This window comes from Dacryopinax primogenitus (genome assembly GCF_000292625.1).
Source record: "Dacryopinax primogenitus strain DJM-731 SS1 chromosome Unknown DACRYscaffold_4, whole genome shotgun sequence".
NCBI classification, from domain to species: domain Eukaryota; kingdom Fungi; phylum Basidiomycota; class Dacrymycetes; order Dacrymycetales; family Dacrymycetaceae; genus Dacryopinax; species Dacryopinax primogenitus.
The window spans coordinates 303,471-329,584 of record NW_024467201.1 but is presented as its reverse complement, the minus strand read 5'-3'; the positions used below and the strand labels follow the sequence as shown (position 1 = coordinate 329,584).

At 53.5% G+C, this 26,114-nt stretch overlaps 11 protein-coding genes across 11 annotated transcripts; 6 read left to right on the top strand and 5 right to left on the bottom strand.

Annotated features, from left to right (window-relative positions):
* Positions 1-1,370: 1,370 nt before the first annotated feature.
* On the bottom strand, positions 1,371-3,328 carry DACRYDRAFT_20730 (uncharacterized protein). The gene is made up of 3 exons (XM_040772056.1): positions 2,551-3,328; positions 2,369-2,497; positions 1,371-2,319 (listed from the first exon to the last, which is right to left on the bottom strand). The coding sequence occupies exons 1-3, from the start codon at positions 2,747-2,749 to the stop codon at positions 1,424-1,426; spliced, it is 1,224 nt and encodes a 407-aa protein (XP_040630960.1). The 5' UTR covers positions 2,750-3,328; the 3' UTR covers positions 1,371-1,423.
* Positions 3,329-3,675: 347 nt separating this feature from the next.
* DACRYDRAFT_14265 (uncharacterized protein) lies at positions 3,676-5,447 on the bottom strand (the record flags this gene model as incomplete). Its single annotated transcript, XM_040771026.1, has 2 exons — positions 3,676-5,094; positions 5,175-5,447. 2 exons carry the CDS (start codon positions 5,445-5,447, stop codon positions 3,676-3,678), a joined length of 1,692 nt encoding a protein of 563 aa, XP_040630959.1.
* Positions 5,448-5,710: 263 nt separating this feature from the next.
* Positions 5,711-7,441, top strand: DACRYDRAFT_105129 (uncharacterized protein; the record flags this gene model as incomplete). The annotated part of the gene is made up of 4 exons (XM_040768044.1): positions 5,711-5,896; positions 5,944-6,171; positions 6,222-6,673; positions 6,727-7,441. 4 exons carry the CDS (start codon positions 5,711-5,713, stop codon positions 7,439-7,441), a joined length of 1,581 nt encoding a protein of 526 aa, XP_040630958.1.
* A 195-nt stretch (positions 7,442-7,636) lies between these two features.
* DACRYDRAFT_20729 (uncharacterized protein) lies at positions 7,637-11,236 on the top strand. The gene is made up of 6 exons (XM_040772055.1): positions 7,637-7,734; positions 7,791-7,972; positions 8,025-8,445; positions 8,497-9,760; positions 9,813-10,470; positions 10,520-11,236. Exons 1-6 carry the CDS (start codon positions 7,713-7,715, stop codon positions 11,204-11,206), a joined length of 3,234 nt encoding a protein of 1,077 aa, XP_040630957.1. The 5' UTR covers positions 7,637-7,712; the 3' UTR covers positions 11,207-11,236.
* A 118-nt stretch (positions 11,237-11,354) lies between these two features.
* On the bottom strand, positions 11,355-12,174 carry DACRYDRAFT_48200 (uncharacterized protein; the record flags this gene model as incomplete). Its single annotated transcript, XM_040774812.1, has 3 exons — positions 11,355-11,662; positions 11,722-11,940; positions 11,997-12,174. 3 exons carry the CDS (start codon positions 12,172-12,174, stop codon positions 11,355-11,357), a joined length of 705 nt encoding a protein of 234 aa, XP_040630956.1.
* A 145-nt stretch (positions 12,175-12,319) lies between these two features.
* On the top strand, positions 12,320-14,273 carry DACRYDRAFT_20727 (EXS-domain-containing protein). Its single transcript, XM_040772054.1, has 4 exons — positions 12,320-12,877; positions 12,929-13,129; positions 13,182-13,406; positions 13,455-14,273. The coding sequence occupies exons 1-4, from the start codon at positions 12,399-12,401 to the stop codon at positions 14,101-14,103; spliced, it is 1,554 nt and encodes a 517-aa protein (XP_040630955.1). The 5' UTR covers positions 12,320-12,398; the 3' UTR covers positions 14,104-14,273.
* Positions 14,274-14,386: 113 nt separating this feature from the next.
* On the top strand, positions 14,387-17,357 carry DACRYDRAFT_20725 (uncharacterized protein). Its single transcript, XM_040772053.1, has 11 exons — positions 14,387-14,890; positions 14,940-14,959; positions 15,010-15,037; positions 15,195-15,255; positions 15,307-15,399; positions 15,463-15,478; positions 15,533-15,539; positions 15,591-15,661; positions 15,719-15,845; positions 15,898-16,372; positions 16,423-17,357. The coding sequence occupies exons 1-11, from the start codon at positions 14,554-14,556 to the stop codon at positions 17,258-17,260; spliced, it is 2,073 nt and encodes a 690-aa protein (XP_040630954.1). The 5' UTR covers positions 14,387-14,553; the 3' UTR covers positions 17,261-17,357.
* Positions 17,358-17,562: 205 nt separating this feature from the next.
* Positions 17,563-19,155, bottom strand: DACRYDRAFT_114478 (uncharacterized protein). The gene is made up of 2 exons (XM_040769827.1): positions 18,512-19,155; positions 17,563-18,464 (listed from the first exon to the last, which is right to left on the bottom strand). Exons 1-2 carry the CDS (start codon positions 19,013-19,015, stop codon positions 17,673-17,675), a joined length of 1,296 nt encoding a protein of 431 aa, XP_040630953.1. The 5' UTR covers positions 19,016-19,155; the 3' UTR covers positions 17,563-17,672.
* Positions 19,156-19,762: 607 nt separating this feature from the next.
* Positions 19,763-20,776, top strand: DACRYDRAFT_87366 (uncharacterized protein; the record flags this gene model as incomplete). Its single annotated transcript, XM_040776803.1, has 8 exons — positions 19,763-19,864; positions 19,917-19,959; positions 20,007-20,029; positions 20,085-20,223; positions 20,277-20,452; positions 20,504-20,552; positions 20,603-20,671; positions 20,730-20,776. The coding sequence occupies 8 exons, from the start codon at positions 19,763-19,765 to the stop codon at positions 20,774-20,776; spliced, it is 648 nt and encodes a 215-aa protein (XP_040630952.1).
* A 2,303-nt stretch (positions 20,777-23,079) lies between these two features.
* On the top strand, positions 23,080-23,904 carry DACRYDRAFT_20724 (uncharacterized protein). Its single transcript, XM_040772052.1, has one exon. The coding sequence runs from the start codon at positions 23,239-23,241 to the stop codon at positions 23,830-23,832; it is 594 nt and encodes a 197-aa protein (XP_040630951.1). The 5' UTR covers positions 23,080-23,238; the 3' UTR covers positions 23,833-23,904.
* A 1,084-nt stretch (positions 23,905-24,988) lies between these two features.
* Positions 24,989-25,522, bottom strand: DACRYDRAFT_105121 (uncharacterized protein; the record flags this gene model as incomplete). The annotated part of the gene is made up of 1 exon (XM_040768043.1): positions 24,989-25,522. The coding sequence occupies one exon, from the start codon at positions 25,520-25,522 to the stop codon at positions 24,989-24,991; it is 534 nt and encodes a 177-aa protein (XP_040630950.1).
* Between the last annotated feature and the right edge of the window lie 592 nt (positions 25,523-26,114).

Sequence of the window (26,114 nt, the reverse complement as noted above, 5' to 3'; positions counted from 1 at the left end):
ACTCTGACAAGAATTCCTGGATATGCACACCGGCGGAACGAATGCAGACTTTTGATCGGCGACTCAGTAATGTATTCCCCCCCAAGCACAGTACCACTCCTGCTCGTCACTTAACCCATTCAAATTTGCAATATCCTCAAAAACAGTGCGGATAACGTATTCCTAGACCTCACCTCGGTGAATATCAAAGCGCAGTGCCTGCTAAGCGCCGTAAAAGAATGCAACGAAGTGAAATATGGCAGAGCTTACAAAGACTGCATCCCAGGGTGGGGGCACACTCAAAGATAATCAGGCCTGTCATATTGCTCGCTTCGTCTACCAATATATTGTGCGGGGTAAAATCTCCATGAGAGAATACCATCGGAACATCATCGCTTCGGGGCAGAGAGTAGCCATCAACGTTTCCAATCTTCTCAGCGCGGATGCTCAGCCAGGTATTGAAAGATGCCACCTCGGTGAATGGGCCAAACGTGTTGAGGGATAGCTGGTATGAAAGACCTGGTTGGCCCCCAATGCCACAAACCGCGCCAGATGGCGACTGCCGTTCAGGTAAACGGCCGAGTGTATTCGATAATTGTTCAGCCAGACGAATACTTTGTTCCTTGGAGAAGTTTCCGACCTGACGATGAGTGTGGGGCCTGCCGGGTAGTCGAGTAATGACAACGAAAACGTAATCGGGCTCGAGGCAGTTGCCGCGATTGAAGCAAGCTGAATAAGTTTTTGAAATGTCAACTGCGTCGAGTAATCGTGGCACGTGGAGGTCGGGCACAATTCCTGCCAGGACCAAGGCATCACGCTCGCGAGTGGTTGTGCATTTGAGGACCATGTTTCCAGGGAGGAAAGTGACTCTTTCATCGACGAACGGAACCATGCGGTATCGAAACACAAAGAGGCGTTTACGTGCTATGCTGAGGGATATCGATATCAAGGCTACCGCATAGATCTAACCTCGCGTTGTCGAAGTTGTCAACCTCATCCAGACCTTCTAAGCCAGAGACATGCAGGTGGATCGTGCTTGTTGAGCGGTGCCCATTCTACTGTCTGATCAGCTTACAGCGACAGGTTTACAAATGTGAACATACCTGAAAAGGTGAGCTACACGATAAAGGAAAAAAACGCTTCTTTTGGACTGACCCAGTCACAGGCCTGCCCCGCCTTCAGAAGATGTTGGAAGAATGCCACTCTGTACGTATTTCCGTCACAATTTCGACTGCGAGCACTTGCAATGTTCGAGTTGTCCTCCAGCGTGAAGACCGGGGTTTTGCTGCAGCCACTGGGACGTAGCGAAGCAGAACAAGCCAGATTCTGGTAGAGTTGTCGGCCGGAAGCCCAACTCCATAGTCGCATACTGCACATCCACTAAATTACACCATTGCGTGAATACGTTATGTCTAAATCAGATCCCACTCGCCTCTTCCCCAACTCAACACGGATGTCCATTTCCCTTCTCCTCTGCTTTTTCCTTTGCTGCCTCATGAGGCTCCACATGTAGGTGCACTCTGACTTCCTTGATCTCCTTCCTGTCGTGCATCAGCGTCTCCCGAATACACCGTTCGACTTCGTGCGCTTCTCGCATCGTCATCCCTCCCGGGACGTCAGCAGTGAGGTCAACAAACAGCTGCGAACCGCTCTTCACCGCGCGCACGTTACGTATTGCGAGCAGTTCCTGGGTTGGCGTACCCCTCGCTGCGGGGAGGGGGGTGAGCAGACCCGCGAGCGCGGCACGTTCCGGTGCAGAGACACCAGCATCAAGCAGGTCCATGAGGCCTCTCCAACCCCACTTGCACCCCTGCCAGCCGATAGCAGCACTGACCAACAGCCCGCCTAACGGATCCATAGCTGGCACACCTGCCCAGGTAGCGAGGATAGCAACGAGGGCGACACCAGAAGTCCATGCGTCTGACCGGTGGTGGTAGGCGTTTGCTGCTAGTACGGTCGACCCCTCCTCGTCAGCAACCTTCTTCGTTAACCTGTACATCCATTCCTTCACTCCGAGGGAGATGAGCGCGAACCAGGCAGCGTTCGGGTCGAGTGTGAGGGACTCGGTGTCCGCTTCTATCGCGGCTTTCGCAGATTGCGCAAGCGGCTCGAGCACGTCTACCACTGCGGGGGCCGTGGCTGTGGCCATGAGCGGCTCGAGGGCAGCCATAGTGAGCATGAGCGAGTGCTGGCCTAGGAAGTAGGCAGCTCCCACAAGAAGCAGGGAGATCACGACTGTGCCCAGCGACTCGTACTTGCCGTATCCGTAAGGGTAGTCGGCTGTCGGTGTTTTTCGGGAGGTCGTCCACGTTGCGAGAACGACAAAGTCCCCCAACAGATCTAGACAGCGGGTCAGCAAGCCTGGTTGGAATCAATGGAAGAAGCCTACCTCCTGCAGAATGACCAGCATCTGCGACTAGAGCTGCGGAATTGAGCGTCCATCCTGCTACACCTTTCCCAATCGTAAGGCCGACATTGGATAGCGCACCCAGGAGCGTAACATTGGCTCCTCTCCCACCTGATGCAAATATCAGTATCGAATGACACAACAGAACATTATGAAAGACGTACCCTTGCCTTGCAGCGCCTTGATGAGAAGCTCCATGCCCTCCCGATCACCAGCATGCTCATGCGAGTGGAATAGTCCTCCATGGGTATGGTCATGCTCATGCTCATGATTATGCGCAGCCGCAGCAGCAGGAACTACCCCAGCCTTTTCTGGATGCTCGTGTTCGTGCGCGTGATTACTGTGCCCGTTCTTCGAAGGCATTTTTGGGACTGTAGCAAGGGAGGATTCGGAGGTGGTTGGGGATGGAGGGTTAGGAGTCGGGCAAGCGCAATTAGACGACGTGGAGAGTGGGATTCGGCGGACGCCGTCGTTCTGTGAGTCAAGGGTTGGTTGTCGTCTGTTCCGAAGAACGATTATACCTCTTCGTTGGAGTGCTTGGTTGCCCAGAAGATGTACAAGGGAGATAGAGGGCGTGAAGGAGCAAGAGGAGCAGGCAAGAGGTAAGCAGACGTGTCGTTGGTGTATTCGATTGAATCTGTTGACGTGTCCAGTCGAATACGTTCTGACAGTAAGCGCCGACCCAGGAAAAGAATACGACAGCGTGGAAGGAGTAGCAGAACACGAACGTGGCACCGACAACCCGCAGTGTGCCCGTGTGGTGCTGCACGAAGCCGTTGTCCTAGTCGCCGCGGCGCGCAAGGGCCGAGTTCTATTTGCAGCCGCTATTGGTGGGATCCCTGGGTGATAGAGACGTCGTATTGTTAATGGGGCGGACATGTCGAGCTCTGTTGGTAGACGTAGTCTTGTACAGAGGGAGGACATGCTCGTCGTCGTCGTCGACGTCGAGGAGGAAGAGGAGGAGGAGGAGAGGGAGAGGGATGGGGATGCCAGGGGCGGATGGCGGAATGTGCGGGTTGAAGGAGATCCTCGGCCGGAAATGACTCTAGCGGCACCAATTCAGTGATGGGTTGATAAGATGAGATAATCTCCATAATTTATATTTTGTCACGGAATACGTCTTCTTTCTCCGTCAACTATTATACGATCATTCTTCTTTATTACTTCGGACATAAATCCGACACTGGTTATTCTCTTCATCCATACTTTACAACAACGATCTAATCTACATGAATTTACTCATACGGTCTCTAGCACAAACATCTCTTTCAACGTACCCAGTAAGCGCATTACCTTCCAACCCCCCAAACCTCCTCAACCCAACCAACAACATCCCCCAGCTCCCGAGCCAACTTCTCCACCTCCCGCCTTAGCACCTCATCCTCAAACCCCTTCACTCTACCATCCCAGCGGGATTTCACCTCTTCCTCCTCCAGTTCGGTTACTTTCAACGCTCCGGGCAGCCCTCGGCCAGCCCGTAAGCGCCTGGGTGTGCTCTGCCCCTCCTTGGCGCGCTCGCCCTCCGGGACAGGAGGTCGCGAGAAATGCGCAGCGAGAGCGTCGACCAGCCGCCGGCGGAGGAGGGCGAACACTGGATCTTCGGTACGTAGCAAGCGTGATACAGACTTGCGCAGTTGTCGTTCTGCTTCTATATCTGGGTCTTCTTCCTGCGCCGCTTGGGTATCGACAGGTTTGATCACAGGTTCCGCAGGTACAGCGTCCAACGACGCTTTAGGGGTATGTTGAGCCTTCCTCTTCTTCCTCTGCCCGCACCATGCGCTGACGACTTCTTCCTCCAAATGGACCAGTTTCGTTCCCTCCTGCTGCGAGCAAGAAGGGATCGAAGCGTCAATCTCCCCCGAGAGGAGCGTCCATATGCGCGCCGTGAACCGAAGCTGGTCTTCCGTTCCCAGGGCGGAGCTGGGAGACGCGACACGTGGCGTGGGCTGTACGAGCGTCGCGAGACAGGCGGTGATCGTGAGGGCCTGGATCGTGTTCTGAGCAAGTAGGAGCGCGGGGCTCTCAAGCAGCAGCTGGGGAGGAAGATAATTCCTACTTTCCTCCCCCTCTCCTGTGTCCTTTGCCCCCGAGGTGGGGCCGTCAGGCCGGGGGGAGTCGAACCGCGTAGGAATGCTCGGCTGCACAGGCCTATTGCTCCCCAAACAATGTATGATCTTCGCGACCCATCTCCTTTCTCCTTCGCCGTCAGTACCAACCCACTCCTCCCAAGCGTCGTCCAACTGCACACCCTCATAAAACCGCCTCACGACCGCGCGTTCCTCTTCTCCCGCTTCGCGCCTAATAAGCAGGCGCAGCTGTTTCTCCCCCAAGAGGGAAATATGCGCGTCTCGCAGGTCGGACCGCATCTCCCTGCTCAGATCAAGGATCCCGCGAAACGTATCGAGCGCGATTTGGGGTAGGTCCGGGCTCCGAGCAGGAGGAGGAGGGGTGATCCTTTCTAGAAGCGCTTGGACTTCTCCGTCCCTCACCGGGGCGCAGATCTTCAACAGATGATGAAGGAGCGGAGAGAGGTGGAACAGCGCGCTTTCGACTGGTGAGCTCGTGGGGGACATCGGTTCCCTAAGCTGGATAAGAAGGGGGTCCTCCGGAGGTAGAAGGGGGGCAAGCGCTTCAGCCAGATCGATGTAGAGTTGCTGAAGACGGGAGAGTTGGACAGACGCGGAGGGAGAGGAAAGTTTTTCCAGGGCCTTTTGAGGGGTTAGTAAGGGCCACAAAGACAGACGAGACGTACATCTTCCCAGAATGCAGTCTCGAGCTGAGCACGCACGTGCCGCTCGATCTCTGCCGTGCTCGGTAGGTTCCCCCCTTCTACTCCCAGAGCCTCCTGGGTGCCATCTCCTGCTTCCCGAGCGCGCTTGCGCGTTTGTGTATACAAAGATAATACCGATTTCCCTGGTGGGAGGATGGTAGCCGGGCGGAGGGAGAGCTGGTGCAGCAGGTAAGCGTCGTCAAGTTGTCTCTGGAGTTGATGCGGTAGGAGGATAAATGGTAAAGGGAGAGAAGGGCTGCTGCTGGGTGATGAAGGACTGGCAGGTGGCATCCTTGTCGAGGAGAAGAGACGAAAATTCCGTGTTGATCGCCGCCCTCTTTCGCGTCTCAGGTGGTGTAAGCGCCCCACGTGGGATATGTCATCAATTACGTAATATACATGATCATCGTCAGCCCTTTGGCGCTCACACCGCCGCAGTTCAGTTCAGGTCACACTGCACTTCTCCTTCTTACCACCACCATCACCATCTCTCATTCTTACACCACATATGACCTTATAGCTGGCTACATAGTCCCAGAAGAGGACAACAACCAATGGACCCAACAACCACCTCAACTTTCTCGCCATCACCGAGCGCATCTCCACTCCCAGACTCGGGGATCCCAGTGTCGGTAGGGAACGGGCTCAACCCCGCAGTGTCGTTTCTCATCGGCGCACTCATCATCCTCGGTGCGAGTGCAATGAACGCTGCTGGACTGAACATCACAAAACTAGATCATGTATGTCTTTTCTCCTCACTGCGCACATTCCCGTTCACCGCATCCAGGTCCGAACAGCATCCACCCCAAAACATGCTCGACGATCCTCATGTCTCCGTCCGCTCTGGGCGCTCGGGATGTCATTATACATCCTTTCCCAGCTTCTTGGCAGTACACTTGCGCTCCGGTACCTCAGAGCAGAGTACGTCGCCCCGCTGGGTGCGACGAGCTTGATCTTCAACTTTTTGTTTGCGAGTTGGCTTGTCGGTACGCCGGTGACAAAGACTGATATACGAGTGCGCTCTCTGCTTTCCCCCGCGTTATACACCAGCTTATCGAAATACAGGGAACAGTCACCGTCATAATCGGTGTGATCGGCATCGTCGTATTCGGCTCGATCCACTCTCCCGAACTGTCCGACAGTGTCGACCTCCCGTTACTCAAGTACTACTGGTCCCGCGCAACCTGGTGGGGCTACTTCCTCCTCATGGGGCTTGGCACACTCTTCACCTACTGCTGGTCATCGATGCTCCAGAGCGCTCTTCAGGCTAAGGAAGATCTAGAGCTGCCTACGCCCGCGCATTCCACGAAACTCTTGGCATGGTTTGAGCGCGGTCCGATGCGCTATGTAGGCGGGGTGATAAGGACGCTGAGTGGGATTTGGCGGAACTTGCAGCGGAAGGTGGACAGAGTGGCTGATGCGAGCGATGACAAGTTTTTGAACTGGGTACTGGCGATGGGCTGGTCTTGCTGTGGCGGAGCGCTTGCAGGAGGCTGTCTAGTTTTTGCCAAAGCAACGTATGTCCTTTCTCCAACCAGCTCTTTTATTTCTGATTGGTATTCCTGGGCAGTGTAAATCTACTCGCTACAAGAGGGTCCTTCCTCTCCCCAGCGTCTCTTTTCACCCTCCTCCTGCTCATCCTCACCGCCGTGACCCAAATCGTCTGCCTAAACCGCGGGCTCGAAGCCTGGGACTCAACACTCGTCGTCCCGGTATTCTACGGAATCTACACAAGCTCAGGTTTCCTAGATTCCCTCATGTTCTTCCACGAAACACCATATTTCCAGATGTGGGTGCTGGTAGCGATCTTCCTCTCTATTGGGGTGCTTGTCGCTGGCGTCATCCTACTGAGCACCAAGAAGCCGGACAAGGCACGCACGGCGCCGCGCGGGATCCCGGCAACAGAACGGGAGAGACAGAGGGATAGGATTAGGAGCGCAGCAAGGAGCGGAGAAGAGTCTGTCGCGCTACGCTCTGGAGAGCTGGACCAGGATGGAAGACCACAGCAAGGGGAGGTCATGTGGGAACTTGGGAGCGTATCGGATGAAGAGGAAGATACGTTCACAGCCCGATCTAGTGCGAAACGGCCGAATGGAGCTGGGGAGGGAAAGGGACTGATGGCCCCTGAAGAAGAAGAGGATGGGGATGGTAGGAGCACGAGAGCGTTTAGTATCCGTACGGCTAGGAGCGGGGATGCTCCGGTTGTGGATGTTCCCGTGAGGCCAGTAGCGGAGGAGCAGCCAGTGTATAACGCTTGGGCGGAGGAGACGGGGAGGAGAGAATGAGGCATTCGGGAGAGAGGCGGCCATTGTATCTATGTTCACGCATAATGATGATACCCTTCACGATCTTTTTCTTCATGTTCAACTACCCCGGAATAACCGTTGTTCGGCTCCGAGACGGACGAAAAAGTCGCGCGTCAACCGCTGACCAGGGACCAGAAGAGTTCCCCACTTCTGACAACGCCTCGGTCGAGTCAGACAACCGTACTTTCACTTCAACCTTCATCTACAACAGCTAGATCGCACGCATACTGCGGGATAGCCTGTAGCAGAAATGCCTTTCCCAGCACATGATGGTGAGCTTTATTGCGTCTGCTGTATCCAGCGAGCGCTAAATGTGTGGGGTGTGAAGTTACGGCAAAATTCGACTTTGCGACAGAGGAGGAAAAGGTACTCCAATACTGGCGCGAGATCGACGCTTTTCGCACATCTGTGAAGCTATCCGAGGGGAGGCCCGAATTCTCGTTCTATGATGGGCCGCCGTTTGCTACTGGTTTGCCGCATTATGGACATATCTTGGCTGGGACTATCAAGGTGCGCTTGCTTAGTGGTACGCCGAGGCAGAGGTTGACGAGTCTGCTGGCAGGACATCATCACCCGACATGCCTCTTCATCCGGATTTCATGTTGAGCGGCGCTTTGGGTGGGATACGCACGGTCTTCCCGTGGAGCACGAGATTGACAAGAAGCTCAATATCCGCTCGAAGGACGACGTAATGGCAATGGGGATCGACAAGTACAATGCCGAGTGCCGAGCGATCGTGATGCGGTACGCGAGTGAGTGGCGGACGATGGTGGAGCGCATTGGACGCTGGATCGACTTTGATAACGATTATAAGACGCTCTACCCTACGTTTATGGAGAGCATCTGGTGGGTGTTTGGACAGTTGTATGAGAAGGGAATGGTCTATCGTGGTCTGAGAGTCATGCCTTATTCCACTGGCTGCACCACGCCGTTGTCGAATTTCGAGGCTGGCCAGGACTATCGGGATGTCAGTGATCCTGCAGGTGCGTTGTGTTCATTTCCAGTCATGGAAGTCGACCCTAATGGTGTAACAGTGACGGTCGCCTTCACGTTAGTTGATGATCCTTCGACCTCCTTGCTGGCTTGGACAACTACACCCTGGACCCTTCCCTCCAACCTTGCCATCTGTGTGCATCCTGACTTTAACTATATCAAGATCCACGATGAGGAGCAAGGAGAGAACTTCATCCTCTGCGAGACGCTGCTCAAGACGCTGTACAAGGACCCGAAGAAAGCCAAGTTCAAGAAGCTTGGTCAGTTTAAGGGACGCGACATGAAGGGTTGGCGTTATGTCCCGCTATTCGACTACTTCACGGAACAGTTTGAGGACCGCGCTTTCCGCGTGCTCAACGATACGTACGTCACGGCTGAGGACGGTACGGGTATCGTCCACCAGGCTCCAGCGTTTGGTGAAGATGATCATCGTATTGCTCTGGAGAATGGTATCTTGCGGCCAGAGGAAATGCCACCTTGCCCGTTGGACGACGTTGGATGCTTCACAGAGGAGGTGTCGGACTTCAAGGGCATGTATGTCAAGGATGCGGACAAGGTGATCCAGCGAGTCCTCAAGCAGCGCGGCAAGCTTGTCGTCCAGTCCACCCTCGTTCACTCGTACCCACATTGTTGGCGCTCAGGCACGCCGCTCATCCAGCGAGCGATCCCGGCGTGGTTTGTGCGAGTCCAGCCTATCGTCGACAGGCTTGTCAAGAACAATGCCAAGACTCGTTGGGTGCCCGCTCATGTCGGTGAAATGCGGTTCGGCAACTGGCTCGCCAACGCTCGTGATTGGAACGTCTCTCGGAATCGTTATTGGGGCACTCCCATCCCGCTCTGGGCATCAGAGGACTACGAAGAAATCGTTGCTATCTCTTCTGTTCAGCAGTTAAAAGAACTTTCGGGCAAGGACGACATCACTGACTTGCATCGAGAGAGCATCGATAATATCACCATCCCTTCAAAACAGGGCAAAGGTGTACTTCATCGCGTGCCCGAAGTCTTCGACTGCTGGTTCGAGTCCGGCTCCATGCCCTATGCCCAGAACCATTATCCATTCGAGAACAAGGCGAAGTTCGAGAGTACCTTCCCGGCGCAGTTTATCTGCGAAGGGTTGGATCAGACGCGTGGGTGGTTTTATACTCTGCTGGTGCTCGCCACCCAGCTGTTCGATACGGCCCCGTGGGAAAACCTCATTGTCACTGGCTTGGTGCTGGCCGAGAACGGGAAGAAGATGAGTAAGAGCAAGAAGAACTATCCGGACCCGAATCTGGTTGTAAACAAGTACGGTGCGGATGCGCTACGGTATGGGGTTGTCCCAATCTTCTACGACAGCAAACTCATATATGGCGTTTAGAATGTTCCTCGTCAATTCCCCCATTACCCGTGGTGAGAACTTGCGGTTCCGTGAGGATGGTGTCCGCGAGGTTATTTCACGGGTGCTTCTACCCTGGGTCAACTCTTTCCGCTTCTTCCTGGCCCAAGTCGCGCTGCTCAAGAAGACGACGAATGTGGATTTCATGTGGGAGCCACACGCCAAACGCTCCGCCAACATCATGGACCGCTGGATCCTTGCCCGTTGTCAATCCCTCATCAAGCTTGTGCGCGAGGAGATGGCTGCCTACCGCCTGTATACCATCATCCCCCGGTTATTGGACCTCGTTGATGAGCTCACAAACTGGTACATCCGCTTCAATCGCCAACGCTTAAAAGGCGGCGACTCGACTGAGGACTGCGTCTTCGCACTCAATACCCTTTTCGAAGCGCTCTTCACCCTCTGTCGTACCATGTCATCGTACACTCCCTTCCTCACCGAGAATCTGTATCAAGAACTCAGGCAGTTCATCCCTGAACACTACTTTGGCAACGACGATTCTCGCTCTATCCATTTCGTTGCATTCCCTGACGTCAATGAGGAATACCTCGACCCTGTTATCGAGCGTCAAGTCCAGCGTATGCAGAGCATCATCGAATTGTCTCGCGGGCTACGCGAGAAGCACAACATCTCATTAAAGGTATGGTATATCAGCGTTGACAAGGACTAGGGAACTAATATGCCTCCAGCGTCCGCTCAAGACCTTAACCGTCTTCCACCCTTCACAAGAGTATCTCGATGATGTCCAGTCTCTTTTACCGTACATCGAGTCTGAGCTCAATGTGCGCGAGGTCATCCTCACCAAGGAAGAGCATCACATCGGTGTCGGCTACCGCGCCACAGCTGATTGGGCGACATTGGGCAAGAAGTTGCGGAAAGATCTTGTCAAGGTTAAAAATGCTTTGCCAAATCTCACTTCTGACCAAGTCAAGGAGTATGTCAAGACGGGAAAAATTGACGTCGCCGGCATACCCCTTGTACACGGAGACTTGCAGATCACCCGATTCGTTGAACTCGAGGCTGATGGCGGGCATGATACGGCGACTGATAACGACGTGGTTGTGATCCTGGATATTCGGAATCACCCCGAACTTGAAGGGGAGGGTATGGCTCGTGAAGTCATCAACCGCGTCCAAAGATTACGCAAGTCTGCTGGCTTGCAGCCTACTGACGACGTCGAGGTCTACTACCGCTTCGAGGAGGGCGAGGGCGAAGACCTGGTCGCTGTTATTCAGGAATACTCCGACATGATCAGCAAGGCCATACGGAGCGTGCCAGTGGAGGACAGCAAACGCCCGAAAAATGCTGCGGTGTTTGTTGAGGAGACCCAGCAGATTGGGGATACGATCTTTGTTTTATTGTTTGTACGGGCATAGGCGTTTATGGACGTCGCAGGTAAAGGACAGCCCTAATACCGAATGTAGATTGCAAAGTAATACAGCATGGGATGTAGAACTACAAGTAGAGATACAATGCATCGTCTTCTCTCAAAGGCATCCTATCGATTTCCTAAATCAACCATAACTATCGTTTTGAGCCTCCAAACCCAGCAAACCCCATCATGTCCAACATATCAGGATTTGCCTCTGTTGCCTGTTGCTCCTGCTCTTGTTTCACCGCCTTGATAGCTTGCTTCTCCTCTTTAACTTTCCTCCGCTTAGCTTGTCGCTCCTCTAATTCTTTGTTCCTAATCTGCTGAAGGCGCTTCTCGAAGTCGTATGCCTTTACCTCAGCAGCTTCCTTCGTCTTTTCGCGCAACAAAGCTATTCGTGCCCTGACTTGTTCGACCGTTGACCGTTCTACAGTAGTCGTTTGACCCAATTTACGCAAATCTGAACACACAAAACACATCAGCGTTGTCCTTCGCTCGTAAGCAACTGTTGTGACTCACGTGCGCGAGAATTGATGTGATCAAGATACCCAGCAGTGTCCTTGAAGTTTCTCGTACACACTTCACAATAAAATCCCGGTTGACCCGGCCCTCGACCCCCAGCGGAGTGAACAACAATGGTCTTATTCAAGTTCTTCTCGAGCTCCAGGTCCTCCTCGCGCGCTTTCATGAGCTCCGTCGGCTTAGGAAGTTCCTCCTTTATGCGCCGTGGTTTCTTGCCTGTTCATTCGTAATCAGTAACCTTATTGATACCTCACCTAAGACGGGATGCACACCTTGTCGCATACGGGCGTCATTCTCCTTCATTCGTTCACGCTCCTCCTCGTCTTTTACTTTTGCTTTTTCTGCATATTCTTCACGATCCCACTTCTTACGGAATGATCCGTCCGACTGTTGTCCGATTGTCAGCAGGTATCTCAAGAACTCTAGATGCACGGACCGCTTTGCCTCCATAAGCTCCCACTTTCTCCGACATGCTGTCGATAGGCACGTATTGATTACTTGAGTTGACAACTTGAACGTGTGTTGTTAGACCCAAGCAGTGACTGCCCAGGGTCTTCGTTGACAAGGACTTGGTACGACGGGCGCTTCGCCACTCCACGTGTCCGAAGTCACTGCCCACCGCATTCCCAAACACAACCTTCCCTCTCTCCCTTCGTTCTTTCTTCTAGTCCATCATGGACATCGATACGCCAGGAGAGACTGGTATATTTGCTGACGACCATCGACATCTTTTCTGGGTTCCAGCGTTCTCAAAATCGTTTCCACTCCCTTTCCGCGTTCTCACCTTGCTTGGACTTGGCATAATTGGCTGGGCGACGAACTTACACCTTCTCCGATTACTCGGCGTCGACGCGTACGGTGCGCTTGTCAAAAACAGCGCGTCACTCCGAGGTCAAAACGATGGGTTCCCTTCGAGCAGTGGAGGGAACAAGCGAGAGCAAGACCGTGCGCTTACCGCGAGTGTGTACAGGTTATTCCTCGTGTATGCGCTTTGGGTCGGAACTGGCTGGTTCCTTTTCCGCTATGCGACGGGTGGGGACGAAGACATGATTAACCGCTATCGAGCTGTCCCCGCTATACTCCTCGCTGCAATACTCCTTGGTATCCTGAGTCCTTATTCCTTCGAGAAGCACACCAGGGAGACTTTCCTTCAGTACGTTCTGTTCATGCCCCTCCCAGACCCTCGCGATTGACACTGGTGCAGAGGATGCCGTCGCTGTTTCATTCCTTCCTTTTCACAGCCAACCTACTTTTGCGACATCGTCCTTGCCGATATCTTCACCTCCTTTGCAAAAGTGTTTGGCGATTTGTACATCTCCGCACACCAAATCTTCTGGGTGGGATATGTCACCTCTGTACCAGCCCAGAAGGGCATGTTGCAGCTCATTGTGCCGACTATGATGAGGTACGTACGCGGCAGCCGCGTAAGTCGTTGTGCTAAACCATTCTTCACGAAGCATTCCGTACTTTATTCGTCTTCGTCAATGCTGTATCGACTACCTTGTCTCCGATCGTCGCTCGAAGCGACCACTTTACAATGCACTCAAATATGCCACCGCATTCCCAGTTATATACCTGTCCTCTGCTCAAACTATTGTTATTCGCGACCTCATTGCTGAGAAGGGTGAGGCGCGAGTGTTGGCGACGCATTGGCATGGAGAGCATACCCTGTTCCGTTTGTGGTATGTCTCACTCTGTTGCACCCTTGTATGTGGCTAATACTCTCGAAGGCTGCTTTTTGTCTTCATCAACTCAATTTATACCTTTTGGTGGGACGTAACCAACGACTGGGGACTGTCATTGCTCGAACCATCGTTATGGTGGCCGATACTGCGGGGTCAGCAGGCAACGTCTTCCCAGTCCTATCGCTCTCTCCCCACAGGGGACCCATACGATGCTTCATCCGCTTCTGATTATCCGATTTCCCACCATCGAGCCTACACAAACCGCACTCCTGATCCCCAAGTCGATGGCACGCCACTGCCCACACCTGCGACGAACCCACGCGGATCTGAGACCTTCTACGCCCTCTCCAATGGCTCAACTTCAAAACTCCCTCGTCCGCCAGGCTTGCGCCCACACCTACTGTATCGGTATCCGCGCGTGTACTACGCCATCATCACTCTCAATCTCATCCTCCGGCTCACCTGGTCTCTGAAGCTCAGTAGCCACCTGCACAACGTCACTGAATTCGGCAGCGGCGTCTTCATTATGGAAGCGCTCGAGATTGTGCGGCGGTGGCTTTGGGTATTCTTCAGAGTGGAGTGGGAGGTGGTGCGGAAGGCTGAGCTGGAAAATGTTGGGTTTGGCCTGGCATTGGAGATTGATGAGGATTACGAGCTGCGACGGCGCGACGGCAAGGAGCCGATAGTTCGTTGACGCGTGAGGTGCGATGAATAGACGCGCGCCTCCCTCTGCGGCGTGACGATGGACTGTTACATTACTCCATATCACCATCTCCGTGATACATCTAACGTATTATCATTGTATACTCTCCACACTGATGAGGAGAGAATTACACGTGACTCGGGTTACAGATTTATGTAAACAACCCTTGTGTTTTGGCTCCGTCGGGCTCACGTACAAAAGAGTGATTCATCAGTCAACTTTTCACACCCTTGTCATTGGCTACACCATCATCAACTGCTGCATCCCCCCTGGTGGATTCTACCATACCACTGGCTCACTCTTTTTTGGATACCTACTCATATCCCTCTTGCTTTATTCTCTCTTTGTCTTTTTGTGCCGCTCTTTGCGACATATTGCTTCCGCCACGCGTATCGTCGATAAGCCGCAATATCGCCGAGTGAGACAGCCATCCAAGTCATAATGGCTCGTCCGGATGATTCCTTCACGACTCCACCTGCTTCGTCGGATGATGAGTCTCTTTCTGATGCGTCCTGGTCCGATGTCGACGACGACGACGATGACATGGACTTTTTGAATGATGCCGGCTCCGACCTCGAGGAGGGGGAGGAATCGAAGCCGGAGAGGAGGCCCAGATCAAAGCCTAAGCCTGCCCCAAGGCCTCAGAGAAGCCCTTCTAAAGCAGGGAATGGCAAAGGTAAAGGTAGAGCGGACGCACCTTCCGCAGGGAAGAACGAATTTGTAGGGCATCGGCTCAATAAGCCGGTGGTCGTCCAAGTGAGCTGCAAGATGCTCTTTGGTGAGCGTGTTCTTTGTCCCCAAGTTATGTAACCTGACAGACAATCAAGAGGAGATGAAGAGTGGTGAAGTAAGCGGATGTTATGTTTGAACCCATCCCAAGCTCATATTCGTTTATAGATTGATCTAAATGCAGAATATCAACGTGGTAAGTTCCTTTGCCTTCCTCAGATTGATTCATTGGATGGAATGTGTTATGTGTTCATGTCATTGTTCTCAGACAAATGGCTGCAAGTCTGGTGTGAAAAAAAAAAGATTCTCACTTCTGCGTTGTTCCCGCTGTCTTTATATTGACTTTGCACTAGATGTTGTGTGGCCTGAGAAGAACCAGAGCAAATTGATTGACAGTATTTTGAGGAACTACTAGTAAGTAATTCAATTTCATGCATATAACTTCTCTAACTTGAGGTGGCATAGTATCCCTCCTGTTGTGTTCTCCAAAATAGACAAGGGTATGAATGAAGTGAAGATATGTGTTGATGGTAAACAAAGGCTAACAAGCATCCTGAAGTGAGTGATGCTTATTATTGTTCAGAAATGGTGACTAAATTGCACATGTGACTGTTTTTCTAGGTTCATGAATAGTGAGGTTTGTACCTCTCCTTGTGAAACACTTACAGAGCTAACATGCTTATGCTCCCAGGTCCATTGTATGCTTTGCAGTAGCAGCAAACCACTTGATGCTAACTTGCTTTTCATAGATATCAGTAGGAAAACGGGCCACAAGTACTACTGGGACCGTGTGCGTGGTGTGAAGGGGGCTCAAATCCTTGTAAGTGTTCTTGTATCTCTGTTTCTAAAAGTGTCGTTAGTGACCTAAGCATCATAGCCGGATGCCTGGAAGTCCGAGTTCGAACGTGCGCAGATGACGACTGTGAGTTTCACAGATCTCAGTCCGTATGAGGAACGCGACATCTTCCAGAGGGTGCAGCTTGGTATGGCACTGAGCACGCCCGGTACGTGGTGTCTGTCCCCGGCAAACTTAATCTTACTGACGGCTTTCCACAGAGAAATGGCAGGCTCTCCAAGGACCATGGCCCGACTTCATGCGACAACTACGTCTGTCATACTTCAGCAATGAAAATCGTGATTCGAATATCCTCGATAACATTCAATGGGATATCACGCGCGCGAAGGACTTTCAAGACCTCGTCCGAATGACATTCATGGTCAACGCTACTATCGTTACGCACGAACCCCCTCCAATCAGCTCGGAGAAACTGGAGGAGGCGATGAGTGACGAGCAAGGCCCATCGGATAAGTTCCAGATCCAGATGGCCACCATACTCGCCACCTTCCTACGACTTGTCAAGACCGAACAATACTCACACGCATTCTATGGCAAGGTTGCCCCTGTTGAACTGGTCATGATTGCTGTCCTCATTGGCATGTGCATGGATCACGTCAGGGACACTGATCTGGCTGAGGGTATCCGGGAGATGAGGGACAATGTTCGCAGGACCACTGCCAAAGGTTACATTATGTCCGTGAGCTTCTCTTTATTTCTTATCGGAGATACTGAATCATATACAGGTGGAAACCTGAAGTCGTAAAGAAGATGTTGCGGTTCATTGAAGCGTGGAAGCGAGAGCATTCACGGAAAGTTGACCGTAAAAGTGTTTCATCGTACCAATCAAGAGTGGACGTAGCATCGAACAACGACGTCTCCAGAAACGATGTCTCCAGAAAGCGAAATGCAAGCGCTGCACATGAAGACTCCAGTGACGAGGAGCGTCGCAGGACAGATCGCAATGTCCGACCACGGAGTTCAGCACTGGCGGACACCAAGATTCCCAAGAAAACCTCTACTAGCACCTCCACAACCACTAATGCTGGATCGGGGTCGAGAACTTCGTCCGCTCAAGCCGGTCCTTCAGGTACACATGCCCCTCAGCGTGTGGCACCACCGCCCTTGGTCAGCAGGGAGACGTTGCTAAGCCAGGCTGGAGTCCGTTCCACTCCCACCAGCAACAGCAACAGACAGAATTCCTCCGGGTCATCAGTCCAGGAGAGGTCGCCCGTTGAGACGAGGTGTCCAACCACCGTTCTGGCACCAAGTACAGCTAGTAACGGGATTGTAGTTCGGCAACAACGCCCGCCAACCACCGTTCCGGCACCAATTACAGCTAGTAACGGTATTGTAGTTCGACAGCAACACCCAGCTCCAGCTGCTATAGCTGATATGGACCGCGCGACCATGGAGCAGGAAATCGACCGAACGACAGAAGAGATCACTGCGCTCTCAGTGCTCGTCGCAAGAGGAGACCGGCCCGATCACGCAGAGCTAGCTGCGAGACTGAGGCAACTGACGAGTCTCAAGACGCAATTGCTCAAGAACAAGTTCTTGGGCCGAAATTTCAGGAGAGCGTGACGGTCATGCGATCATTCAGTATCCTTGCTCAGAGCTAACGCGGGACACACGACTCCTACAAATTGTTCCAGTGCTTCAATTAGGTGCTGTGTCGTTCTTCCTTTACATATTTTTGGATTCATTTGACGAGTCATCTTGTACCGTACCATACGCTTTATATTCACCAATGTGGATAGTATGTGTCAGGGAAGCACAATGGTGCTGTCGCCATCCACCAAAAGGTACATATATGCGCGGTCCCTCAAGAGCATACACACCGCTCCTCTCCAGCACCGCTGTCAATTTCCTGTCCGTTGTATTCTCAAATAGCAGAGTAAGAGTTGCGATATCCGAATACATGAAATAGGTATGCACGCAGGATAATGTATGCACGTAAAAATCCCAAGTCCGGTGCATGACATGAGCTGCAGCTTCACTCAAAAGGGTTCGTCCTCCCAGCCTGGTCATCATCGTCCGACTCCTCGCCCCCACACCCGCAACACCAGTCTAGCCACCATCGTTTCGCTGTATGCTGGTGCGTGTGGCTATGGGGGACGGGTGATGGCTCGCTCTCGATACTGCTGCTCGGTCCGTCGCTTGCCGTCATCTGCCGCGTAAGCGTAGGCTGCCATCGTGTATCCTGGAGGGCGACGTCTTCTAATTCAGGAAGGGGAGGTAAAGGATGGTCCATATCCCTCGCATGTTCGGACGACGAGCGGGCAGAAAACGGATCCTCCCCGTCCGTTTCTCGCATACCGCCAAAGGCGGAGGAGACGCTACTGCCGTGCGGTGTGCGCGAGTGTTTTGGTCGAGACCTGCCGCTGGAGGTGCTGCGGGTATGGGTGTGCAGGTGCGCTGGTGGGGGACGGGAAGAGAGTGGACTTGTGTGAGGGGAGAATGTATGCGCTTGTGAGCGGGCAGTACTGGGTGTCGCTGGTTCCTGGAGCATCCCTCTTTCTGCGTCTGCCGGCTCTCCTGCTCTTAGCACACCCATGGATAGAGGTCGAAGAGGGGCATCGCTCGTCATACTATGTACGCTGGTTCTCTCCGGTGCACCTTCTCTTCTCCTCCCACCACGTAAGAGGTACGACGCGCGTCGTGTGACTTCCGCCAGGCTGCCGGCCGAGAGAGAGGGATCCCCCGTTGACGACTCGGCACGAGAGCGACGCGCGTCTCGTGCGGCTTTTCTTCGCTGACGGTCCTGTTCTTCCCAGCGTTTTAGGTTCTGAGCAAGGAGTGAGGATATATGCGCTTTTGGGATTGGGAACGCACCTCAGCGACCTTTCGCTCCTCCATCGTATCATCGCTGACTGGGGGATACGACGCGGTCGGGGAGACGCTGTCCACCTGGGTATAGTCCAGCGTTCCCATCTGTATCCCCACCCCATTCTCTAGATCTACTTCCACTGCACGCGCCTTCCCCTTCCACTTGTGAGGCGACCCGTTGCTTGCCTGCGTCGCATGCCCCGAACCAGCATCTTTCCGTCTTCGTGGGTGTTCACGAATCGTCCCAGCGTCATCATCATCCTCCCCACCAGTCATCTCCCCATCCCTATCATCATCATCCTCGTCCCGTTCTCCAGGCTGCACCAGCTGGACTGCACTATGCGCTGCCTGTGTCACGCTTACACCAAGCCCGACTATCGGAGGGCTGAAGGGATCGTCTTCCGGTGTAATACGGTCTGTGGAAATGGACAGCGGGATGCGGGTAGGGAAATCGCCTGATGGGAGACGGGTGTGTCCTGTCTGTGGTGGACGAGGCCGTGATGCGGACATGTGGTATGTGGGGCTGAGGCGGAGGTTGATGATGTTAGGATGGTAGGGTATGTTGAGGGAATGTTGGGGATGGGCATCAGACGACGACGCTGTGCCTCTTGAGGATGATGACGAGATGGTGGTGGTGATGGTGAGAGTACTTGTGTGTGCCTGCAAGCGTAAGGGAGAGAAGAGAGAGATTGAGGGGTTGACAGAGAATGGTGGCTCTGCAGAAGAGCGCGTCAACGCATCATTCACAGGTCATCTCTTGCCTTGTTACCACGCTTACAATACACATTTCGGCACTGAAAAAATTATCTGAATCTAGCCCCGAGCATGAACACGCTAACAGATTTTTACGTCCAGGTTAGCAACAACGTTTGTACTAAGAATACGCAAGGAAGGCACTTCAGATGAGCTACGTTGCAGAAACGTGCTCAAGAACGAGGCAGAACTATTCTCTGCGCTCTTCATCGGTCCCTTTCTGGTGGTACAATCCCCTACACTTCAATTAGTATCTTGATATCCCCTCAGTATAAAGAGGTATATATATTATTCTGATGAATTATTCCAGCAGATCAGGGCCAGGCGCAGAGCTATCACACAGAACCATCTAATCGCCTCTCACAAAAGTCTCCAATCAAAACGTGATCCGATCCATCGGCGAAAAGAGCACTCGGTAACGGGAGCAGTTGTCAAAGGGTCCGTCCCACGTCGCCCAACTTTCTGCCCAACAAGCCTGGTTACCATCTCCCAGAACTAACCACCATGTTCGCCCGTGCGTCCTCATATCTAGCTCCTGTGTTCGTCGCTCTGCTCGCTCTGAGCGGGACAGTTGAGGCAGCAAAGTCACCTGCCATCACTAGCAAGGTGAGTGCCGCAGTGTGTGTTGGTTTGGGTGGCCTTGACGCGTTGGTCGTAGGTGTACTTCGATATCACCCATGGGGGCGAACCCTTGGGCAGGAGTACGTACATCTCTGTCAAGCTCTTACCAATCTGACACTTTTGGTAGTCGTGATGGGTCTCTACGGCAAGGTACATACTTTGCATTTTGATCTACGAGCATGGTGGGCTCATCAGGCACCCCCAGACTGTGCCCAAGACGGCAGAGAACTTCCGCCAGCTTACCCTCGGGCTCGACGCCGACGGCAACCCGCTCGGATTTGGGTACAAGGGCACCTCCTTCCACCGCGTCATCAAGGATTTCATGATCCAGGGTGGTGATTTCGGTGGGTCTCGCATATCCTTGCCCACCCTATCAAATGTTAATCATGTTTTATAGAAAGGGGCGACGGCACGGGTGGCAAGTCCATCTACGGCAAGAAGTTCCCTGACGAGAACTTTAGGCTCCGCCATACCGGCCCCGGCGTACTCTCCATGGCTAACTCGGGCAAGGACACGAACGGCTCCCAGTTCTTTATCTGCACAGCTGTCACCAGCTGGCTGGATGGCCACCATGTACGGTTCCTTATTTTGTGGGATTCGAAGCGAAACTGATCGTGTGGGCAGGTCGTGTTTGGACAGGTGTTGGAGGGAATGGAGGTGGTGCGTATGATCGGTGAGCGATGATGCCTTTATATGCTCTTGTGAGAGACTGACAATATTCAGAAAATGTCCCCAAGGGATACCAGGACAAGCCGAAGGACCCGGTCATCATCGCTGAAACTGGCGAGGCATGTTCCTCTCCACGCTCAACATGCCAACCCCTGACTCTTTTGTCCACAGCTCCCGCTAGATGTGGATGAGGAGGGCGAGCAGGTGCCTTTCCACGTCGAGCTGTAACTTCTCCTAGTTCTAAAATACACATCGTTTTCCCCCTTTACAGGATCTCGATCTAGAATCCCCGACGCCAGCGCCCTTTACCCCGTCCCCCAACCCAATGGCAAAAGGATCGATCAACCTCCTCCCCCTCCCCGTGCGCTACCTCCTCGCCCTCCTCGTCTTCGTCGTCCTCCCCGTCCTCGCTTTCGTCCTCCTCGGCGGCGTACAGTGCTGCCGCAACTTGTTCAATCTTGTTGATCGCAAGGGGAAACGCAAGGCGGGGTATATGAAGGTCGACCTGGAGAAGTAGTAGGTGGACCGATGCAGATTGTGTACAATATAACGAGTGTCAGATACGTGCTAGTATATTATTATCGGATGGTGGATATCGTCCCTCTGCCATTCGGCACTGAAAAAATTATCTGAATCTAGCCCCGAGCATGAACACGCTAACAGATTTTTACGTCCAGGTTAGCAACAACGTTTGTACTAAGAATACGCAAGGAAGGCACTTCAGATGAGCTACGTTGCAGAAACGTGCTCAAGAACAAGGCAGATCTATTTTCTGCTCTTCATCGGTCCCTTTCTGGTGGTACAATCCCCTACACTGCAATTAGTATATTGATATCCCCTCAGTATAAAGATGTATATATTTTATTCTGATGGATTATGTCCAGGCGCAGAACCATCTAATCCTCTCACAAAAGTCTCCAATCAAAACGTGATCCGATCCATCGGCGAAAAGAGCACTCGGTGGCGGGTCTCACATAACTAACCACCATGTTTGCCCGTGCGTCCTCATATTTTGCTCCTGTGTTCGTCGCTCTGCTCGCACTGAGCGGGACAGTTGAGGCAGCAAAGTCACCTGCCATCACTAGCAAGGTGAGTGCCGCAGTGTGTGTTGGTTTGGGTGGCCTTGACGCGTTGGTCGTAGGTGTACTTCGATATCACCCATGGGGGCGAACCCTTGGGCATGAGTACGTCAACGCCACAATGACCAGGCGCGCATCCGAGTCAACACCCCGCACATGTCTCACGGAACCAATATAGCGGTAATAGTATAATTACTCCGGACTTCACCCCTTCACTCCTAGGAGATCTAACCGATGCGTCCAGTCGACAAACTCGTAGGTCCCGAGGCGCCGCACGACCTCCTCTCGACAGTAGCATACTGTGAGCCCGCAAAGGAGGGGAATGCCTTCCTCGGCCTCTGGCGCAGGTACTGGCAGGGCAACTTGCTCCCTGCGGACGTAGTCGAAGCGCCTGTCGAGCGTGGTGCACCAATTGTGGAATGCACCTCGCTCCCTTCGTATCAGGTCAACCTTGCTCCATACTGAGGATACGCGACGGGTGCTGCTCCGCGCCGGTAGGGGGTCCTTGATTCGAAGAGAGATGATCCAGGCCATCTCGGAAATACAGCATACGTAATAGGACAGGTCGTCCACGCTCTCGGTCAACCCCGACCGCGACCGCGACCAGCTCTGGCGACGCGGGTGCTCAAGTGCCCATCATCGAGGGAGGTTGGGCGGTCCCGCTTCGTCCTGTGATCGATAGACAGGAATTTCTCGCCCTGGCGGACAATTTTGGAGAACGGCCCCACACCTGGCCTGCAAGCGGCTGCATCCTCACGGGAGAAGAAGGGATCGGTATGACCGCTGTATCCCTGCGTCAAGCGTGTATTCTAATATTTATGCAGGCAAGACACTGACGCTCTATTGTATTCTCTTTCTCCGCCTGCACGCAAAACTCGTCACTGTCCTCCAAGTGACACCCAAACGCGCGTATCTCTTCTGCGCAAGCGGCGTATACATCCTAGGCGACCTCCCCGAGCGTCATCCCTCGAACGAGTTGGTGATCCCAGATTTCCTAGAGAACAACCATGCCTGGATCCTTGTTGACTCGGATCACGCGGACATGACCGAACCGTCGGATTTCCTCTCGAATGGCATAAGTGCGTTCACCCTGCAGGCTACGTCCTTCCCTCAGGACGGACTGAGATGGGAAAGGAAGAACCCTGCGCGCGTATGGAGGTATATCATGGATCTCTGGAGCTGGGAAGAGATCCTTATGGTGTACGTGGGTTCGCACGCAACTCTAGCAAATGTTAATCGTGTCTACTATCTAGACGAACGCTGCAGCGGCAGTATGGCTCGCAGCTGGTGGACGAAGCCCGCTTGTGGGCTGCATTCACCCATCTTGGTCCTACTGCATTCGGCGTGTATCGTGCATGCCGCAGCGGGATCAGGACCGAACTCCGGGCGATGAAACAATTCATGCGCCGAGGGAGGGGCGACGTCTTCCGTCTTCTGGACACGAAACACAGTCCCCTGTCGCAGAACGTCTTCCTGCTCCGGCCTGAAACTGAGCATGCGCGCCATCACTGGCGATATGTTATCCCGACGCAGCAAGTCGGAGACTGGCTCTGGGAAGTAGCGAAGCTCTCTAGGAGCAGCCTGGACGAGGCGTGGAGCCGGTCGATCGGGATGCCGGAGTGGGGCGCTATTGGAGGTCTGCTGCTCGAGCGGTATATGAGCGAGACGTTCAGTTCTCCCAGCGTTTGGGAACTGGGTCGTTTGTCTCCCGCTCATGACCTGAACGCCGAACTGGTGTCGTACGTCGTTCGCCCGACACTGGACTCGCTCATCCGATGGCTACATATTGGCGGACAAGGGCCGTTCGATATTCGTACGAGCGCCGAACAGCCCGCCTCGACCATGTTCAGTACAGAAAGGTACGACACTACCGCTCCTGACTTGCAGCTGCGTTCTGGCGTCCTCTACACTCCGGATACGATCAACCATCCGACGTTTGACTCTTTCCTGCTGAAAGACACCAGTTCGGGCCGGGGGCGGGAAGCGCTCCTCGTCCGTGCAGTGTCGAGGCAGGAACAAGTCGTCAAAGCGGAGGGTATTGACTGGCTGAGAAAACACGGGGTGACGACGTTCGTCTATCTTGTGGTTTGTGGGACTTGTATCGGAGGAAGAAGGCTCTGTTTCCCTCCTGAGGTCGACAGGCTGCTGAGGGGGAAGTACCATGTGCATATCCCGGAGGGGGATGATACAGCTGTGCTTGTTTAGGATCGGAGTGAGCTGGGTTGAGGAGTACATGTCGACGCGCGAGATGACTCATTGTTCCCTTATGTACTGTAAGATTGCGAATCCTGATTCTTTGGACAATCGCATGTGTGACGATTACACAACTTGGGTACAACACCGCAGCCTCTCTTGGTCTGTATAAGTCCTCAGATTCAGTTCATCGTGTCCATATCCGGTAAGGCGTCATCTTCCTCTATTACTGGAGAGGGAAGGGAAGTGTACGCAGGCATATTCATCGTTGACCGATTCGGAATCCAGCGCACGCCCACTCGGATCTACATTTCCGTTCGTTCCGCTGATGAACCTTGCTTCGCGGCTTAGTCTGTAGGGTAGACGAGACCTGAGATGTAGAACGTAATACTTGAGGCGTGAGAAACCGACAATCATCGCTCCATGCACAAAAGCACACTAGCCGCCCCTGCCCAAAACAAAAAGTGCGGAGAAAGCCGGCTCCAGCTCCCCATTTCGCTTTTCCTCTTCCTCCTCTTTCTGCTCCGCTTTCTGTCCCTACGTCAGACCCTCCCCTAATACACAGCCGTGGGCGTCTTACGTAAGTAGTCAGGTAATGTAACATGTCAGGCGGGGGGAAATGACTTGGCTGCTGGCTGCTGGGTTTCCAGGTAGGGCTAGACCGGGCAGAAGAGTAGAGTAGAGTAGGGGGTAGGTAGAAGGGTGAGTTCACGCATACATATGAGCAACCCTGAGCTCTAGACGTCGGTCCATATGGACCAAGAACAGAAGCGGGAAGAAGGGGAAGGGGAAGAGGTACAGTACACCCTAGGTCGACTCGCCTGGGCTCTGATACACATGATGACATAATATGATACGACATGAGTGTTAGGTCTAGTATACAGGATGAGGGGATGGGGGGTGGACGTTGCGCGTGGGAGAAAGGGGGGAAGGGGTCTAGGTTGTCCGTCCGTCCGTCTGTAAGGAGGGAGGATGTGGAAGGGGTGGGAATGGGGATAGGATGTGGGGGGAGAGAGAATGGCGCATATATGTCCTTTTGAGCAGAGCATGAGTGAAAGCGGGAAAAAATGGATGTCGTACCAACCGCAGCGAACAGCCAACCAACGACAACTGACAACCGACATCGTACACCTCAGCTCACCGCTCGCCCGCTCGCCGCAAGCGTCTCTCACCGCGCCTCCACAGGAGTAAGCGCCTTGATCCCTATCCTCCCCTGTACAGAAAGCCTCAACCCCCCTCCTTCCGGCTCTGCGAGGGCAGGTCCATCTCGCTCCGCGCTCAAACCCTTCCAGCTGCGTACGGGACTCCCTTCCCTCGAGTCCGGGGGGGAGAACATGCCAGTAAGTTTCGAGTCTGATGGAGAAGTAAAGTACGCGTAGTTCGTGACTTGGAGTCTTAGGGGATCGGGTAACGAGCTCTGTAACCCCAGGTCCAGGTCCAGGTCCAGCGGCAAGAGGGATTGCTCGCCCACTGGTGTGGGGGTTTGGCTAGGAGTGGAGCGGCCTGGGAAGCGCGTGAAGCCTAGTGTGCGGACGACGAGGTAGCCCGCGACTTCGAGTAGGGTTATGACAAGGAAAGGGGCTGAAATTGAGAGTGCAAGGAGGCGGAAGAGGAGGGGGAGGTAGGAGAATGGGAGGGGGAGAGGGGGGTTGAGTATGTGGTAGAGGGCGTAGAGGGCTGGGAGGGACGTGTTGGCTGACATTGTGGGTGTCCTGGCAGTAGTAGCAGGAGGAGGAGGAGGAGGGAGAGAGAGAGAGAAGCAGGGAGATGTTCATAAGCTCTGTCTTTAGATCCCTGCAAGTCGTACTGTGGCAGGTGAATCAGGCGATTGCACAACCGGAGCTAAACTGCCGGACACCGGCATTCACGGCACGATCAAGGGTCTGGATTCGGACTCGTCTCACACGTGCTTCTCTGATAGACTTCCCGCGACGTTTGGAGCGACGCCTCAGTAGTACTTCTTGAGTTTACTTGGGTTTGATGGACATGTCCCGTTTGGAGAGCGATCGGGCGGATATGTCAGCCTTCTGTCGAAAGCCTGACTAGTACTGTAAACAATTGCAACGAGCGGCATATATACCAACAACCAAAATAGTTCATCCGCTTTCGTGCCAGTGCTTCTGGAAATGACAATCCTCTCCTTTGGGCAAGTACTACCTGATCACCGTACCGCAGCTTATCTCTTTCCTATATGAGCGACCTGCCCCCCCGGGAAACGTGTGCACGCAGTTGATTATGGGCATCGAGTTGGTATATGCTGATTATCTCTGCCCACCGTACGGGATGGCCGGGGA